Raw genomic sequence first — 18021 nt, 5'->3', positions numbered from 1 at the left:
TCCGCTGTCCTGGCGTCGTGAGGGAGCTTGTTCCACCATTGGGGTGCCAGAGCAGCGAACAGTTTTGACTGGGCTGAGCGGGAACTGTGCTTCCTCAGAGGTAGGGGGGCCAGCAGGCCAGAGGTGGATGAACGCAGTGCCCTTGTTTGGGTGTAGGGCCTGATCAGAGCCTGAAGGTATGGAGGTGCCGTTCCCTTCACAGCTCCGTAGGCAATCACCATGGTCTTGTAGCGGATGCGAGCTTCAACTGGAAGCCAGTGGAGAAAGCGGAGGAGCGGGGTGACGTGAGAGAACTTGGGAAGGTTGAACACCAGACGGGCTGCGGCGTTCTGGATGAGTTGTAGGGGTTTAATGGCACAGGCAGGGAGCCCAGCCAACAGCGAGTTGCAGTAATCCAGACGGGAGATGACAAGTGCCTGGATTAGGACCTGCGCCCCTTCCTGTGTGAGGCAGGGTCGTACTCTGCGAATGTTGTAGAGCATGAACCTACAGGATCGGGTCACCGCCTTGATGTTAGTGGAGAATGACAGGGTGTTGTCCAGGATCACGCCAAGGTTCTTAGCACTCTGGGAGGAGGACACAAGGGAGTTGTCAACCGTGATGGCGAGATCATGGAACGGGCAGTCCTTCCCCGGGAGGAAGAGCAGCTCCGTCTTGCCGAGGTTTAGCTTGAGCTGGTGATCTGTCATCCACACTGATATGTCTGACAGACATGCAGAGATGCGATTCGCCGCCTGGTTATCAGAAGGGGGAAAGGAGAAGATTAATTGTGTGTCGTCTGCATAGCAATGATAGGAGAGACCATGTGAAGATATGACAGAGCCAAGTGACTTGGTGTATAGCGAGAATAGGAGAGGGCCTAGAACAGAGCCCTGGGGGACACCAGTGGTGAGAGCGCATGGTGCGGAGACAGATTCTCGTCACGCCACCTGGTAGGAGCGACCTGTCAGGTAGGACGCAATCCAAGCGTGGGCCGCGCCGGAGATGCCCAACTCGGAGAGGGTGGAGAGGAGGATCTGATGGTTCACAGTATCAAAGGCAGCAGATAGGTCTAGAAGGATGAGAGCAGAGGAGAGAGAGTTAGCTTTAGCAGTGCGGAGAGCCTCCGTGACACAGAGAAGAGCAGTCTCAGTTGAATGCCCAGTCTTGAAACCTGACTGATTAGGATCAAGAAGGTCATTCTTAGAGAGATAGCAGGAGAGCTGGCCAAGGACGGCACGTTCAAGAGTTTTGGAGAGAAAAGAAAGAAGGGATACTGGTCTGTAGTTGTTGACATCGGAGGGATCGAGTGTAGGTTTTTTCAGAAGGGGTGCAACTCTCGCTCTCTTGAAGACGGAAGGGACGTAGCCAGCGGTCAAGGATGAGTTGATGAGCGAGGTGAGGAAGGGGAGAAGGTCTCCGGAAATGGTCTGGAGAAGAGAGGAGGGGATAGGGTCAAGTGGGCAGGTTGTTGGGCGGCCGGCCGTCACAAGACGCGAGATTTCATCTGGAGAGAGAGGGGAGAAAGAGGTCAAAGCACAGGGTAGGGCAGTGTGAGCAGGACCAGCGGTGTCGTTTGACTTAGCAAACGAGGATCGGATATCGTCAACCTTCTTTTCAAAATGGTTGACGAAGTCATCCGTAGAGAGGGAGGAGGGGGGGGAGGGGGAGGAGGATTCAGGAGGGAGGAGAAGGTAGCAAAGAGCTTCCTAGGGTTAGAGGCAGATGCTTGGAATTTAGAGTGGTAATCTGACAATTGGTCCAGCATTGTCCAGGTTAGGGGAGGGTGTGGCCGGCCGGGATGCCCTTGCCTCATGATGCTCCAGCGACTCCTTGTGGCGGGCCGGGCGACTGCAAGCTGACTCTGGTGGTCAGTTCGACAGTGTTTCCTCCGACACATTGGTGCGGCTTGGCTCTTGAGTTAAGCGAGCAGTGTGGTTTGGCTCTCGACCTTTGCCAAGTCCGTAGGGGTGTTGCAGCAATGAGAAAAAAATCATAACAACCAATTGGATATGACAAAAAAGGAGGTAACGCCAGGGGCCAGAAAAGTTTGAATACATTGGCCATAATGTCAATCCAGCATGACTTCTGTCGCGTTCAAAACAACTGGAAAGTCAGAACTGGGAAATCTCAGACTTCAGTGAGTTCAAGACAACTGGGAACTCGGACAAAACTAGCTCCGACTGGTGAAAATACAGAAAAGATTATGTTGAACAGTCATCCAACTCGGAATTCCACGTTGGGAACTCAGGCCTCTTTCTAGAGCCCACAAGAAGGATCGCCGCACCACTTTCCTGTTCAAGTGAGCATGGCACAACAAGGTAAGTACAAAAATGTATTGTATGCTGTTGCATAAATTATGTAATATGCCAGGGAGATATGTATACTGTAGCTAAGAAAGTAATACTAAGTGTATGTTGTGTAGTAAGATGTTAGTAGCCCATGTGCCTCACCCTATTTTCGACACAATTGGCTGGAACACCTCAATGATTCAGGAAACGTTGATTCCCCATCACTAGAGACAATAAACAAAAAATCTGATGTTGTTAAAATAAAGGTACTTACAAAATGTTTAATTGTGTGTGGTCACTGAATGCACACTCATTGTTTTGCAGCATGGGGAAGGGGTGTGGTCACTAAGTATACGTTCTTCTTCTATGGTGTTTATTGGTAGTGTGCAAACCAACATTAACTGTGCATCACTGCCACCTTCTGGGCTGGAGTGTGATAGAGACATGTGGTTCTGTCCTGGTGACATCACAGGGTCAGAGAAAACTCCTGACTGTAGTCATACAAAAACACTACAGGCACTCAGCCCATAAGAACCATTCATACTGTCAGATCTAATATGAAGAACTGAATACAACCATAAGAACCATTCATACTGTCAGATCTAATATGAAGAACTGAATACAACCATAAGAACCATTCATACTGTCAGATCTAATATGAAGAACTGAATACAACCATAAGAACCATTCATACTGTCAGATCTAATATGAAGAACTGAATACAACCATAAGAACCATTCATACTGTCAGATCTAATATGAAGAACTGAATACAACCATAAGAACCATTCATACTGTCAGATCTAATATGAAGAACTGAATACAACCATAAGAACCATTCATACTGTCAGATCTAATATGAAGAACTGAATACAACCATAAGAACCATTCATACTGTCAGATCTAATATGAAAGAACTAACTATAAAATAAAAAAGTTTGACCAGTACACATTCATGTACAATTTAATGTATTTATTAAATCGGCAGATCAGTTAAGTTTTCTTCAATGCAGTTATCTAAACATTTTCATCATCAATGACAAAAAGAACTAAGCTAGTTTTAAAATGTAACTGAATAAACAAATGTAGTTGTTTCATAACCTGTATATAATTAAACAAATAGTTGTTTAATAAATCAAATAATCCCCCAAAACTAGTGGTGAAAGCTGATCATCACACCATCTCTATCTGATACATGTTGTATCTACTAACTCATTCCCACAGAAAACTACAGAGGGAAGCAGTACCACCCAGTCAACCAGCCTCATAGAGGGTATTCCATCCTAAGGGCAAATCCAAGGTAATCTCAATATCTTTACAGTAGAAGCTAACAAAACACACCAAAACTGACAAGATGCTCACTGATCAGTAAAGTAAAGAGAGGCTAAAATTCTATAATGCTCCCTTTCCTCACAGTGAGAAACAATAGGATTACAATAGTGTGTGCTACGATTTCTTGAGAAATAAGTGATGTAATGACTTTAAATTTAGCTGGTTTGAGAGAACTGATGAGGCTTCTCTCCTTTATGTATACGTTGGTGTGTTGTTAAAGTATACAATCTGGAGAAACTCTTCCCACAGTCAGAGCAGTAGTAAGGCTTCTCTCCTGTGTGTGCTCTTTTATGAACTTTTACATCAGTTGATGTTGTGAAGCACTTCCCACAGTCAAAGCAGGAGTAAGGTTTTTCTCCTTTATGTATAAGTTGGTGTGTTTTTAAGTTGCCCAGTTGGGAGAAACTCTTCCCACACTCAGAGCAGCAATAAGGCTTCTCTCCTGTATGTATTCGCTGGTGGCATTTTAATATATCCAATCGGATGAAACTCTTCCCACAGTCAGAGCAGGAGTAAGGCTTCTCGCCTGTATGTATTCGCTGGTGACATTTTAAGTGGTTCTGTTGAGAGAAACTCTTCCCACAGTCAGAGCAGCAGTAAGGCTTCTCTCCAGTATGAATATGTTGGTGTTTTTGTAAATGGATCTGTTGAGAGAACCTCTTCCCACAGTCAGAGCAGGAGTAAGGCTTCTCTCCAGTGTGCACTCTCTGATGAATTGTCAGAGTTCCTGATGTTGTGAAGCTCTTCCCACAGTCAGTACAGGAATATGGATTCTCTCCTGTATGTATATGTTCATGTGTTTTTAAGGTATCCAATCGGGAGAAAGTCTTCCCACAGTCAGTACAGGAATACGGATTATTTCCTGTATGTATATGTTCATGTGTTTTTAAGGTATCCAATCGGGAGAAAGTCTTCCCACAGTCAGAGCAGGAATACGGATTCTCTCCAGTGTGTATTTTTAGGTGTATTTTTAGCTTTGATAGAATTGGGAACATCTCCTCACAGTGTGGGCAGTGGTGAGACCTCTTAGCTCTGTGATCTTCCTGCTGTTGCTCTCTGGATGTAGAGAATGTCTCAACATGGTCTCCTGTGTGAAGCATCAGAAGAACCAGGCAGTTGGTGTGATATACATGTCAATCAAATGTATACTGCTCCAAAAAATAAAGGGAACACTTAAACAACCCATCCTAGATCTGAATGAAATAAATAATCTTATTAAATACTTTTTTCTTTACATAGTTGAATGTGCTGACAACAAAATCACACAAAAATAATCAATGGAAATCCAATTTATCAACCCATGGAGGTCTGGATTTGGAGTCACACTCAAAATTAAAGTGGAAAACCACACTACAGGCTGATCCAACTTTGATGTAATGTCCTTAAAACAAGTCAAAATGAGGCTCAGTAGTGTGTGTGGCCTCCACGTGCCTGTATGACCTCCCTACAATGCCTGGGCATGCTCCTGATGAGGTGGCGGATGGTCTCCTGAGGGATCTCCTCCCAGACCTGGACTAAAGCATCCGCCAACTCCTGGACAGTCTGTGGTGCAACGTGGAGTTGGTGGATGGAGCGAGACATGATGTCCCAGATGTGCTCAATTGGATTCAGGTCTGGGGAACGGGCGGGCCAGTCCATAGCATCAATGCCTTCCTCTTGCAGGAAGTGCTGACACACTCCAGCCACACGAGGTCTAGCATTGTCTTGCATTAGGAGGAACCCAGGGCCAACCGCACCAGCATATGGTCTCACAAGGGGTCTGAGGATCTCATCTCGGTACCTAATGGCAGTCAGGCTACCTCTGGCGAGCACATGGAGGGCTGTGCGGCCCCCCAAAGAAATGCCACCCCACATCATGACTGACCCACCGCCAAACCGGTCATGCTGGAGGATGTTGCAGGCAGCAGAACGTTCTCCACGGCGTCTCCAGACTCTGTCACGTCTGTCACGTGCTCAGTGTGAACCTGCTTTCATCTGTGAAGAGCACAGGGCGCCAGTGGCGAATTTGCCAATCTTGGTGTTCACTGGCAAATGCCAAACGTCCTGCACGGTGTTGAGCTGTAAGCACAACCCCCACCTGTGGATGTCGGGCCCTCATACCACCCTCATGGAGTCTGTTTCTGACCGTTTAAGCAGACACATGCACATTTGTGGCCTGCTGGAGGTCATTTTGCAGGGGTCTGGCAGTGCTCCTCCTTGCACAAAGGCGGAGGTAGCGGTCCTGCTGCTGGGTTGTTTCCCTCCTACGGCCTCCTCCATGTCTCCTGATGTACTGGCCTGTCTCCTGGTAGCGCCTCCATGCTCTGGACACTACGCTGACAGACACAGCAAACCTTCATGCCACAGCTCGCATTGATGTGCCATCCTGGATGAGCTGCACTACCTGAGCAACTTGTGTGGGTTGTAGACTCCGTCTTATGCTACCACTAGAGTGAAAGCACCCCCAGCATTCAAAAGTGACCAAAACATCAGCCAGGAAGCATAGGAACTGAGAAGTGGTCTGTGGTCCCCACCTGCAGAACCACTCCTTTATTGGGGGTGTCTTGCTAATTGCCTATAATTTCCACCTGTTGTCTATTCCATTTGCACAACAGCATGTGAAATCTGTTGTCAATCAGTGTTGCTTCCTAAGTGGACAGTTTGATTTCACAGAAGTGTGATTGACTTGGAGTTACATTGTGTTGTTTAAGTGTTGCCTTTATTTTTTTGAGCAGTGTATTTTATGAAGCCCTTTTTACATCTGCAGTTGTCAGAAAGTGCTTTACAAAAACCCAGCCTAAAAACCCAAAGAGCAAGTAATGCAGATGTAGAAGCACAGCAGCTAGGAAAAACTCCCTAGAAGTCAGGAACCTAGAAAGAAACAGAGAGAAACCAGGCTCAGAGGGGTGGCCAGTCCTCTTCTGGCTGTACCGGGTGACATATGTATTCATATCAGTAGGCTGTACAATACAAAAGGGGAATTAAACTATTCTAAAAGTGGGTAAGAGATTAAAGCTAAAAAGGGGCGTGTCATCTTCCATTCACTATCACAAGGGTTAGTAACTACACAGACTCATTTCATATCATCCTCCACTCACTATCACAAGGGTTAGTAACTACACAGACTAATTTCATATCATCCTCCTCTCACTATCACAAGGGTTAGTAACTACACAGACTCATTTCATATCATCCTCCTCTCACTATCACAAGGGTTAGTAACTACACAGACTCATTTCATATCATCCTCCACTCACTATCACAAGGGTTAGTAACTACACAGACTCATTTCATATCATCCTCCTCTCACTATCACAAGGGTTAGTAACTACACAGACTCATTTCATAGAACTTTAAAACACTGGCAGTTTGTCTACTTCTCTTCTTTAGTCTACTCTCTGAGGACTCCAGATAACCCAGTGAATAAAATGCTCCCTTTACTGGTGTCAAACCAGGCAAGTCTCAGTCGCATGAAATAACATCTACCTTTCATCATGAAACAGTTCTACAGCACCTTTTCATGCCCAGTGGGAAGTTGGAACGAACAACACAAGCTTTGTTGTGCAGTCTGTTGTTCTTCAGGGATGTGATGTCAGAATGACAGAATTCAACCTAGTAATAGACTGGGTCATAACTTATGGAGGTCTAACTTATGAAGGGAACTTAGAACCTGCTCTTACCATGATTAACAGATTTTCCAATCTTCTCCTCCTCTTCTTCATCTTTAATGTTGACATTCAGCTCCAGTGTTTGACTGCAGTCTTCCAGCTTCACTGATGCCATCTCTGGATCCTGCAGTGCAAACTGGGCTCCACTGTCACAATCAGGACCCAGTGTCTGTAGGTTTGGACACAGTGTGGAATGAGAGAGGCAGGCTGGGTTTGTCCTCACTATTAATGTTACCCGCCTCAGACTTAGTTCTTGTCGTCCTGTAGTAACAATGAGAAACAGACACAAAAAGTTATTGTCTTGACATTTCCGTCACTTTCTTTATTCTCTAAAAATATATTATCTTTTTTCTTGTTCAATTCTCACTTCAATAGATCAGGTACCTAAGCATTGAGAACAAAACATTAATTAATTCACATTAGACACAAAGTACACACTTTAAAATTACACAACGTAAGTACACTTATCCTAGAGTAGATTTCCTGAATTCAAATAAATGACTCAAAATCCATTTAGTACAAAGTTAGTATGTTTTAAGCAGCACTATGTGCTATTTTCCTGGATAACCTTGTCTTAACTATTATTTCAGTCACACACAATTGTATTTCCTGTTCACACCATATTAACAATTATAGATCAAGACAGAAACAACTGAATGTGTCTGAATATTATTACACATGTAGAAAACTGATAATCATTACATTCAGCTTCAAAACAGTAGTGCAACCGTGAAATTGTCTCTCTCTCTGATCAGAGTAAGAGCAAGCTCATTTTGACTGGAGCACGGACCAAGATTCCCACCGGCTGGAGTGTCAGCCTTCTCGCCCGCTCCAATTTCACTCCAGTAGCGCTCACTTCATGAGCTCAGGGCCCAGCATGTATTGGTAGTCTACTTGTGTGCTGCTATAACCCCTTGCTTTAGCTACAGTCATGGAGTTCGCTAAATATTTTCATAAAGAAACTGATAAAAAAAAAACACAGGTGCAAAGTCAAGGTGACTTACAAAGATGAGGACCAAGAGCCATTTCTTGTGATGTAATGTCCACAACTAAAGAACCATTGTGGAATCTGAAAAGACATATCCTGAAAGCATGATGGTGTACTTACTACATGCACATGCTAAAAGAAAGGAACGAGGTGGGTAGCTAATGAAGTGTGTCATTTTAGCAAAGTATTTATAAACTAAAAATCAGATATCTTAAAAGTTTCCTTCATTTTGGTTCTATTATCTATACAAGAGGCCATAATTGATTTCGGCCCAATAGGCCTGGCATATTCACACTTTCAAGGAGCTTTATATTTTGTTTGGGTTATTTTGCCTAAACACTTTAAGGCCTACCTATAGGAAGAAAAACAACAACTCTGCATCCCTGCCCAGCTTGGCAAGAGTGGCCAAAAAGGTGTTTGCCATCCCCAGCGGCTCTGCAAGCGCGGCACCATCACGTGAACCAGAAGCCACAGACTGCACTGTATATTCTATATTATTATAGACTGATTTAATACAACTAAATGCTATTAAAATGCTGAGTGCTTAATGTCCCTACCAGTCTAGTGTCGCACTCGCAATTGCTTCACAATGTATTTCTTTGTTGGCTATAGCCTTGAAATAAATAATTGAAATAATATAATTATTAATTTCCTTCTTAGGCTCTTTGTCTGGCTCCTGACCTATTTAGAGTGTTTATATGCTGTTTAATATGACATGCAGTCTATTTAGAGTGTTTATATGCTGTTTAATATGACATGTAGCCTATTTAGAGTGTTTATATGCTGTTTAATATGACATGTAGCCTATTTAGAGTGTTTATATGCTGTTTAATATGACATGTAGCCTATTTAGAGTGTTTATATGCTGTTTAATATGACATGTAGCCTATTCAGAGTGTTTATATGCTGTTTAATATGACATGTAGTCTATTTAGAGTGTTTATATGCTGTTTAATATGACATGTAGTCTATTTAGAGTGTTTATATGCTGTTTAATATGACATGTAGTCTATTCAGTGTTTATATGCTGTTTAATATGACATGTAGCCTATTTAGAGTGTTTATATGCTGTTTAATATGACATGTAGTCTATTTAGAGTGTTTATATGCTGTTTAATATGACATGTAGTCTATTTAGAGTGTTTATATGCTGTTTAATATGACATGTAGTCTATTTAGAGTGTTTATATGCTGTTTAATATGACATGTAGCCTATTTAGAGTGTTTATATGCTGTTTAATATGACATGTAGCCTATTTAGAGTGTTTATATGCTGTTTAATATGACATGTAGCCTATTCAGAGTGTTTATATGCTGTTTAATATGACATGTAGTCTATTTAAGAGTGTTTATATGCTGTTTAATATGACATGTAGTCTATTTAGAGTGTTTATATGCTGTTTAATATGACATGTAGTCTAGTCAGTGTTTATATGCTGTTTAATATGACATGTAGCCTATTTAGAGTGTTTATATGCTGTTTAATATGACATGTAGCCTATTTAGAGTGTTTATATGCTGTTTAATATGACATGTAGCCTATTTAGAGTGTTTATATGCTGTTTAATATGACATGTAGCCTATTTATAGTGTTTATATGCTGTTTAATGACATGTAGCCTATTTAGAGTGTTTATATGCTGTTTAATATGACATGTAGCCTATTTAGTGTTTATATGCTGTTTAATATGACATGTAGCCTATTTAGAGTGTTTATATGCTGTTTAATATGACATGTAGCCTATTTAGAATGTTTATATGCTGTTTAATATGACATGTAGCCTATTTAGAGTGTTTATATGCTGTTTAATATGACATGTAGCCTATTTGAAATGACGAGCGCTTCTTACATTCACCTTTTCATGTTTATTAAAAACTTTTAATTCAAATCATATGGCTTGGTTTCAATACTTCAAAACCAAATGGTAGGTCCATGTAGTCACAAAAATAGATGAGTGTTGGTTGCATTGTGATTTTAATGAATGGAGCGGCAATTTTCTTTCCTGTAAACTAAGTGCAGTTTTTAGCAGATCATTTGGAAAGGACGTGGAACGCCGGAGCAGTTAGCGGGATTTCCGACCGCTCATCTACTCACTGTCTCTGATGCATCCGCACTGCCTGTACTGAAGTCTGGTGACGCAGTTGTTGGCGCCGCCATTTTACCAGCTCACGTCACTAATTTAGAAATGTCAAATAAATGGATCCTTTATGAAATGACCTTGATGAAATGATGTACATTCACTTAGACAAACCAACGTCTCTAGCTATGTGACTTGTAAAATAACTTTTTTTTTATCGCGTCCTTCACTCATTCGGTTTAACAGGAAAAAAATATCACATAAAACCTTTACCAAACGTTAGACCTAACATGATAATAGACGGATTTGTTACCTGATATGTTATGACATATTCTTTCGAAATTAGGTTTAAACGTGCTATTACAAACCTGTAGTAATACAAAAGCTATCGTTTCGACAGCACAGTTCTGCGGCTTTCTTTGTAATTTTTTTTTACTTCCTGTTCCCCCACGACCACAGTTTCAACAGCGACATCACAGATAGAACAATGAGACAGATATTTCACCGGATGTATAAATGTGAAGCATCCGCTTGGCGTTTCCATTCTGTCTGGCAATGGGAGAAGATGGAAAGAGATGGATTTTGGCCGAGATTTTGCATTTTCTCATCGAAGAAACATCTGATCTCAATACAGTTTTTTGTTCCCAAAACTGGAATGCTATTAACAGAGTAGACTAAGATTAGTAGACTTCACCCTTTGCAAGTTTTTAACAATCGCGTTGTTTAGAAGTCGTGCAAAGGCGAATTGAGTTATTGCGCAAGTGCCCTTCAAACCAAGAAAGCAAAACATTTGATTATGTCAGCAGAGTACCCAGCCAGAAATAATCACACACCCATTTTTCAAGCTAGCATATAATGTCACAAAAACTAAAACCACAGCTAAATGCAGCACTAACCTTTGATGATCTTCATCAGATGACACTCCTAGGACATTATGTTATACAATACATGCATGTTTTGTTCAATCAAGTTCATATTTATATCAAAAACCAGCTTTTTACATTAGCATGTGATGTTCAGAACTAGCATACCCACCGAAAACTTCCGGTGAATTTACTAAATTACTCACGATAAACGTTCACAAAAAACATAACAATTATTTTAAGAATTATAGATACAAAACTCCTTTATGCAATCGCGGTGTCCGATTTAAAATAGCTTTTCGGTGAAAGCACATTTTGCAATATTCTGAGTAGATAGCCCGGCCATCATGGCTAGCTATTTTGACACCCACCAAGTTTGGCACTCACCAAACTCAGATTTACTATAAGAAAAATTGGATTACCTTTGCTGTTCTTCGTCAGAATGCACTCCCAGGACTTCTACTTCAACACCCAATGTTGTTTTGGTTCCAAATAATCCATAGTTATATCCAAATAGCTGCGTTTTGTTCTTGCGTTCAAGACACTATCGGAAGGGTGACGCGCCGGCGCATATCGTGACAAAAAATGTAAAAATATTCCATTACCGTACTTCGAAGCATGTCTAACGCTGTTTAAAATCAATTTTTATGTGATTTTTCTCGTAAAATAGCGATAATATTCCGACCGGGAGAACTTGTTTTCGTTCAAACACTGAAAATAGAAAATGGAGTCTTCACATGCACGCGCGCACCATTGTCATTGTTCTCAGAAGGACCACTTTCCAAAACCCCTACTGTTTTTCGCCCAGGGACTGCAGAGTCATCATTCCCCGTTCTGGCGCCTTCTGAGAGCCCATGGGAGCCTTAGAAAATGTCACGTTACAGCAGAGATCCTCTATTTTCGATAAAAAGGCTATAGAAGGACAAGAAATGGTCAGACAGGGCACTTCCCATATAGAATCTTCTCAGGTTTTGGCCTGCCATATGAGTTCTGTTATACTCACAGACACCATTCAAACAGTTTTAGAAACTTTAGGGTGTTTTCTATCCACATCTACTAATTATATGCATATTCTAGTTTCTGGGCAGGAGTAATAACCAGATTAAATCGGGTACGTTTTTTATCCGGCCGTGAAAATACTGCCCCCTATCCTAAACAGGTTAACTGACTTGCTTAGTTAAATAAAGGTTCCATTAAGGGCTTGCAAGTAAGCATTTCACAGTAAGGTCTACACCTGATTTGATTTGAAATGATCTGATTCAAAACCAAACTTTTTTTCACTTTATAAATGAATTTATAAAAGTATTATAATAGTAGTATTATTAATGAATATGATCTGTTTGTGTAGGACTCCTGGTAATGGAAACAGTTTGTAGTATTATTAATGATTATGATCTGTTTGTGTAGGACTCCAATGGAAACAGTTTGTTTGCTTTTTTGCATTTGACTATTCGTCTTTTCTTTGATGTTTGTTAGTAATAAAATATTAAATACTGCTATGCCACCAAGTTTCCCGATCAGCCTTTGAAGATGGTGGACTGATGCAGGGCAAAGAAAAAGGTCAACATTTATGATATACAGTCAAAGGTTTGGACAAACCTACTCATTCAAGGGTTTTTCTTTATTTTTTACTATTTTCTACATTGTAGAATAATAGTGAATACATCAAAACTATGAAATAACACATATGGAATCATGTAGTAACCAAAAAAGGGTTAAACAAATCTAAACATATTTTAGATTCTTCAAAGTTGCCACCCTTTGCCTTGATGACAGCTTTGCACACTCTTCGCATTCTCTCAACCAGCTTCACGAGCTAGTGACCTGGAATGCATTTCAATTAACAGATGTGCCTTGTTAAGAGTTAATTTGTGGAATTTATTTCCTTCTAAATGCGTTTGAGCAATCAGTTGTGTTGTGACCTTTTGACCCGTACCGTACACATGGATTTTGTGTAGTAGATATGTGGGCGTAGAGTAGGGGCCTGAGGGCACACACTTGATATGTTGTGAAATCTGTTGTGAATGTATTATAATGTTTAAAAAAAGTATAACTGCTTTAATTTTGCTGGACCCCAGTAAGAGTAGCAGCTGCCTTAGCAGCAGCTAATGGGGATACATAATAAATATACATCTGTAAGGTTGTCCAATGGGACAGGTAGTCCATGCAAGCACCAGACTCCTGAATTATTTTCTTGGCCTTCCTTTGACATCAGGTGTTGTGGATGTCCTGGAGGGCAGGCAGCGTGGCCCTGATGATGCGTTGGGCTGTACGCACCACCCTCTGGAGAGCAATGTAGTTGAGGAGCAGTTGCCGTACTAAGCGGTGATGCAGCCCGACAGAATGCTCTCAATGGTGCATCTGTAGAAGTTTGTCAGGGTGTTAGGAGCCAGGCACTGTTGCGCCTTCTTCACCATGATGTCGGTGAGGCGAGATCATTTCAGGTCCTCAGTGATGTGCACACAAGGAACTTTAAACTTTTGACACCCGTCGAGGAAGATGCATCCTCTTCTGTCTCCTGTAGTCCACAATAAGCTCCTTGGTTTTGTTGATGTTGAGGGAGAAGTTATTTTCCTGGCACCACGCCGCCAGGGCTCTAACCTCCTCCCTGTAGGCTGTCTCGCTGCTGTTGGTAATCAGGCCTACTATTGTCGTGTCGTCAGCAAACCTGATGATTGAGTTGGAGTCATGCATGGCTACTCAGGAATGGATGAACAGGGAGTACAGGAGGGGACTGAGCAAACACCCCTGGGGGGCCCCCGTGTTGAGGATCAGTGTGGTGGAGGTGTTGCCTACCCTCACCACCTGGGGTCGGCCCGTCAGTAAATCTAGGACCCAGTTGCACATGGAAGATTTCAGAACGAAGGCCCTGAGCTTAGTGACGAGCTTGGAGGGCACTATGGTGTTAAAAGCTGAGCTGTAGTCACTAAACAGCATTCTCACATAGGTATTCCTCTTGTCCAGGTGGGATAGGGCGGTGTGCAGTGCAATGACGATTGTGCCGTCCGTGGATCTGTTGGGGCGGTAAGTGAATTGTGTGGGTCTACGTTGTCAGGTAAGGTGGAGGTGATATGGTCCTTAACTAGTCTCTCAAAGCACTTCATGATGACAGAAGGGAGTGCTACAGGGCAATAGTCATTTCGTTCAGTTACCTTCGCTTTCTTGGGTACAGAAACAACAGTGGACATCTTGAAGCAAGTGGGTACAACAGACTGGGATAGGGAGAGATGGAATATGTCCATAAACACTCCAGCCAGCTGTACACAAGAATAATACAAAAGAGAAGAGATTGACCAACACAAATACACATAGAAAATGTATTGGCAGATCAATGCAGTTATCCAAACATGTTCATCATCAATGACTAAAATAACAAATGTAGTTTTAAAAAGACAACTTAATAAACATATAGTCGTTTCATAGCCTGTGTATCATTAAACAAATAGTAATTAGTAGCAACAAATAATCCAGCCAAATGTATGGTGAAAACTGATGATGTGATGATCTCTATCTGATACATGTTGTGTCTACTAACTCATTCCCACAGAACACTGATCATCACATCATCTCTATCTGATACATGTTGTGTCTACTAACTCATTCCCACAGAAAACTGATCATCACATCATCTCTATCTGATACATGTTGTATCTACTAACTCATTCCCACAGAAAACTGATCATCACACCATCTCTATCTGATACATGTTGTATCTACTAACTCATTCCCACAGAAAACTGATCATCACATCATCTCTATCTGATACATGTTGTGTCTACTAACTCATTCCCACAGAAAACTGATCATCACATCATCTCTATCTGATACATGTTGTGTCTACTAACTCATTCCCACAGAAAACTTTAGATGAAAGCAGTACTACCACAGTCAACCCTCAGACTTTATTGTTTCAATGAGAGACACCGCAGAGGGTATTCAACCCTAAGGGCAAATCCATGGTGATCTCAATATCTCTACAGTCGAAGCTAACAAAACACACTGATCAGTAAAGTAGAGGCTAACTTTGTAGAAAACGTTCCCTTTCCACTGCACAGTGAGAAACAACAGTGTGCTATGCTTTCTTCTTTTGATCAAATGAACTGTTACTACTTCCTTCATGAGATGAGAATTAAGTGATGGAGTGACATTAATCTTAGCTGGTCTGAGAGAACGGATGATGCTTCTCTCCTTTATGTATATGTGGGTGTGTTTTTAAGGTATTCAATCTGGAGAAACTCTTGTCCACAGTGACAGTGGTAAGGCTTCTCTCCTGTGTGTTCTGCGATGAACGTTTACCTCAGCATTTACCACGATCAGAGCAGGAGTGAGGGTTCTCTCCTTTATGTATACATTGGTGGGTTTTTAGGTTGCCCGATATGGAGAAACTCTTCCCACAGTCAGAGCAGGAGAATGGCTTCTCTCCTGTGTGTATACGTTGGTGGGTTTTTAGGTTGCACGATACAGAGAAACTCTTCCCACAGACAGAACAGGAGAATGGCTTCTCGCCTGTGTGTATACGTTGGTGGGTTTTTAAGGTATTCAATCTGGAGAAACTTTTCCCACAGTCACAGTGGTAAGGCTTCTCTCCTGTGTGTGTTCTCCAATGAACATTTACCTCTGCTGATGTTTTGAAGCATTTCCCACAGTCAGAGCAGGAGTAAGGCTTCTCTCCTTTATGGATACGTAGGTGGGTTTTTAAGTTGCCTGACATGGAGAAACTCTTCCCACAGTCAGAGCAGGAGAATGGCTTCTCTCCTTTATGTATACGTTGGTGGGTTTTTAGGTTGCCCGATACGGAGAATCCTTTCCCACAGTCAGAACAGGAGAATGGTTTCTCTCCTGAGTGTATACGTTGGTGGGTTTTTAAGTTGCCCAGTTGAGAGAAACTTTTCCCACAGTCAGAGCAGACGTAAGGTTTCTGTCCTTTATGTATTAGTTGGTGACTTTTTAAGGCATCCAATCGGGAGAAACTCTCTCCACAGTCAGAGCAGGTGTAAGGCTTCTCTCCAGTGTGCACTCTCTGATGAATGGTTAATTTAGCTGATTTAATGAAGCATTTCCCACAGTCAGAGCAGGAGTAAGGCTTCTGTCCTTTATGTATTAATTGGTGATTTTTTAAGGTATCCAATCGGGAGAAACTCTTTCCACAATCAGAGCAGAAATAAGGCTTCTCTCCTGTGTGCACTCTCTGATGAATTGTCAGAGCCCTCGATGTTGTGAAGCTATTCCCACAGTCAGCGCAGAAGTATGGCTTCTCTCCGGTGTGTATACGTTGGTGTGATTTTAAGTGGCCATATTGGGAGAAACTCGATCCACAGTCAGAGCAGGAGTAAGGCTTCTCTCCTGTGTGCACTCTCTGATGAATGGTTAATTTAGATGATCTATTGAAGCATTTCCCACAGTCAGTGCAGGAGTAAGGCTTTTCTCCAGTGTGCTCTCTCTGATGAACTGTCAGAGCTCTTGATGTTGTGAAGCTCTTCTCACAGTCAGTGCAGGAATACAGATTCTCTCTTCTTTGCATTTTTAGGTGTATTTTTAGCTTTGATAGAATTGGGAAAATCTCCTCACAATGTGGGCAGTGGTGAGACCTCTTAGCTCTGTGATCTTCCTGCTGTTGCTCTCTGGATGTAGAGAATGTCTCAACATGGTCTCCTGTGTGAACAACATCAGAAGAACCAGTCAGTTGATGAGATATACATATGACTTCATATACATTGCCTTCAGAAAGTATTCACATCCCTTGACATTTTGTTGTGTTTCAGCCTGAATTTAAAATGGATTAAATTGAGATTGTATCATTGGCCTACACACAATACCACACTCATACAAGGGCATGGATACATGACTAGATATTGGATATTGTTGTACCAACATGAATTCTACTATGACTATCTAGCATCTGAATATGAATACCACATCTGTAGATTCTAAACCACCAGTTGGAGGACAGATCACCTGGAGGACAGATGGAACTAAACCACCAGTTGGAGGACAGATCACCTGGAGGACAGATGGAACTAAACCACCAGTTGGAGGACAGATCACCTGGAGGACAGATGGTACTAAACCACCAGTTGGAGGACAGATCACCTGGAGGACAGATGGAACTAAACCACCAGTTGGAGGACAGATCACCTGGAGGACAGATGGAACTAAACCACCAGTTGGAGGACAGATCACCTGGAGGACAGATGGAAACTAAACCACCAGTTGGAGGACAGATCACCTGGAGGACAGATGGAACTAAACCACCAGTTGGAGGACAGATCACCTGGAGGACAGATGGAACTAAACCACCAGTTGGAGGACAGATCACCTGGAGGACAGATGGAACTAAACCACCAGTTGGAGGACAGATCACCTGGAGGACAGATGGAACTAAACCACCAGTTGGAGGACAGATCACCTGGAGGACAGATGGAACTAAACCACCAGTTGGAGGACAGATCACCTGGAGGACAGATGGAACTAAACCACCAGTTGGAGGACAGATCACCTGGAGGACAGATGGAACTAAACCACCAGTTGGAGGACAGATCACCTGGAGGACAGATGGAACTAAACCACCAGTTGGAGGACAGATCACCTGGAGGACAGATGGAACTAAACCACCAGTTGGAGGACAGATCACCTGGAGGACAGATGGAACTAAACCACCAGTTGGAGGACAGATCACCTGGAGGACAGATGGAACTAAACCACCAGTTGGAGGACAGATCACCTGGAGGACAGATGGAACTAAACCACCAGTTGGAGGACAGATCACCTGGAGGACAGATGGAACTAAACCACCAGTTGGAGGACAGATCACCTGGAGGACAGATGGAACTAAACCACCAGTTGGA

General features: G+C 42.4%; 2 protein-coding genes across 2 annotated transcripts in view; both read right to left on the bottom strand.

Moving 5' to 3' along the window:
• LOC145850207 (uncharacterized) overlaps positions 1-10787 on the bottom strand; it is a 32208-nt gene extending 21421 nt beyond the window's left edge. The window contains exons 1-4 of the mRNA XM_082962365.1: positions 10682-10787; positions 10331-10410; positions 7261-7509; positions 3228-4688 (exon numbers count right to left, since the gene is read on the bottom strand). Coding sequence (XP_082818491.1) covers positions 3757-4688; positions 7261-7363 — 1035 coding nt within the window. The 5' untranslated portion in view covers positions 7364-7509; positions 10331-10410; positions 10682-10787 and the 3' untranslated portion in view covers positions 3228-3756. Of the gene's footprint in view, positions 4689-7260; positions 7510-10330; positions 10411-10681 lie in introns of the transcript that reaches the window.
• Positions 10788-12779: 1992 nt separating this feature from the next.
• LOC123727743 (uncharacterized) overlaps positions 12780-18021 on the bottom strand; it is a 64508-nt gene continuing 59266 nt past the window's right edge. The window contains exon 5 of the mRNA XM_082962349.1: positions 12780-16828. Coding sequence (XP_082818475.1) covers positions 15474-16828 — 1355 coding nt within the window. The 3' untranslated portion in view covers positions 12780-15473. The remainder of the gene's footprint in view (positions 16829-18021) is intronic.

The sequence above is a fragment of the Salmo salar genome, chromosome 16, assembly GCF_965601325.2.
Source record: "Salmo salar chromosome 16, fSalSal1, whole genome shotgun sequence".
Lineage (NCBI taxonomy): Eukaryota > Metazoa > Chordata > Actinopteri > Salmoniformes > Salmonidae > Salmo > Salmo salar.
Note: the sequence above shows the minus strand (reverse complement) of the source record. Positions and strands in the feature narration are given on the sequence as shown.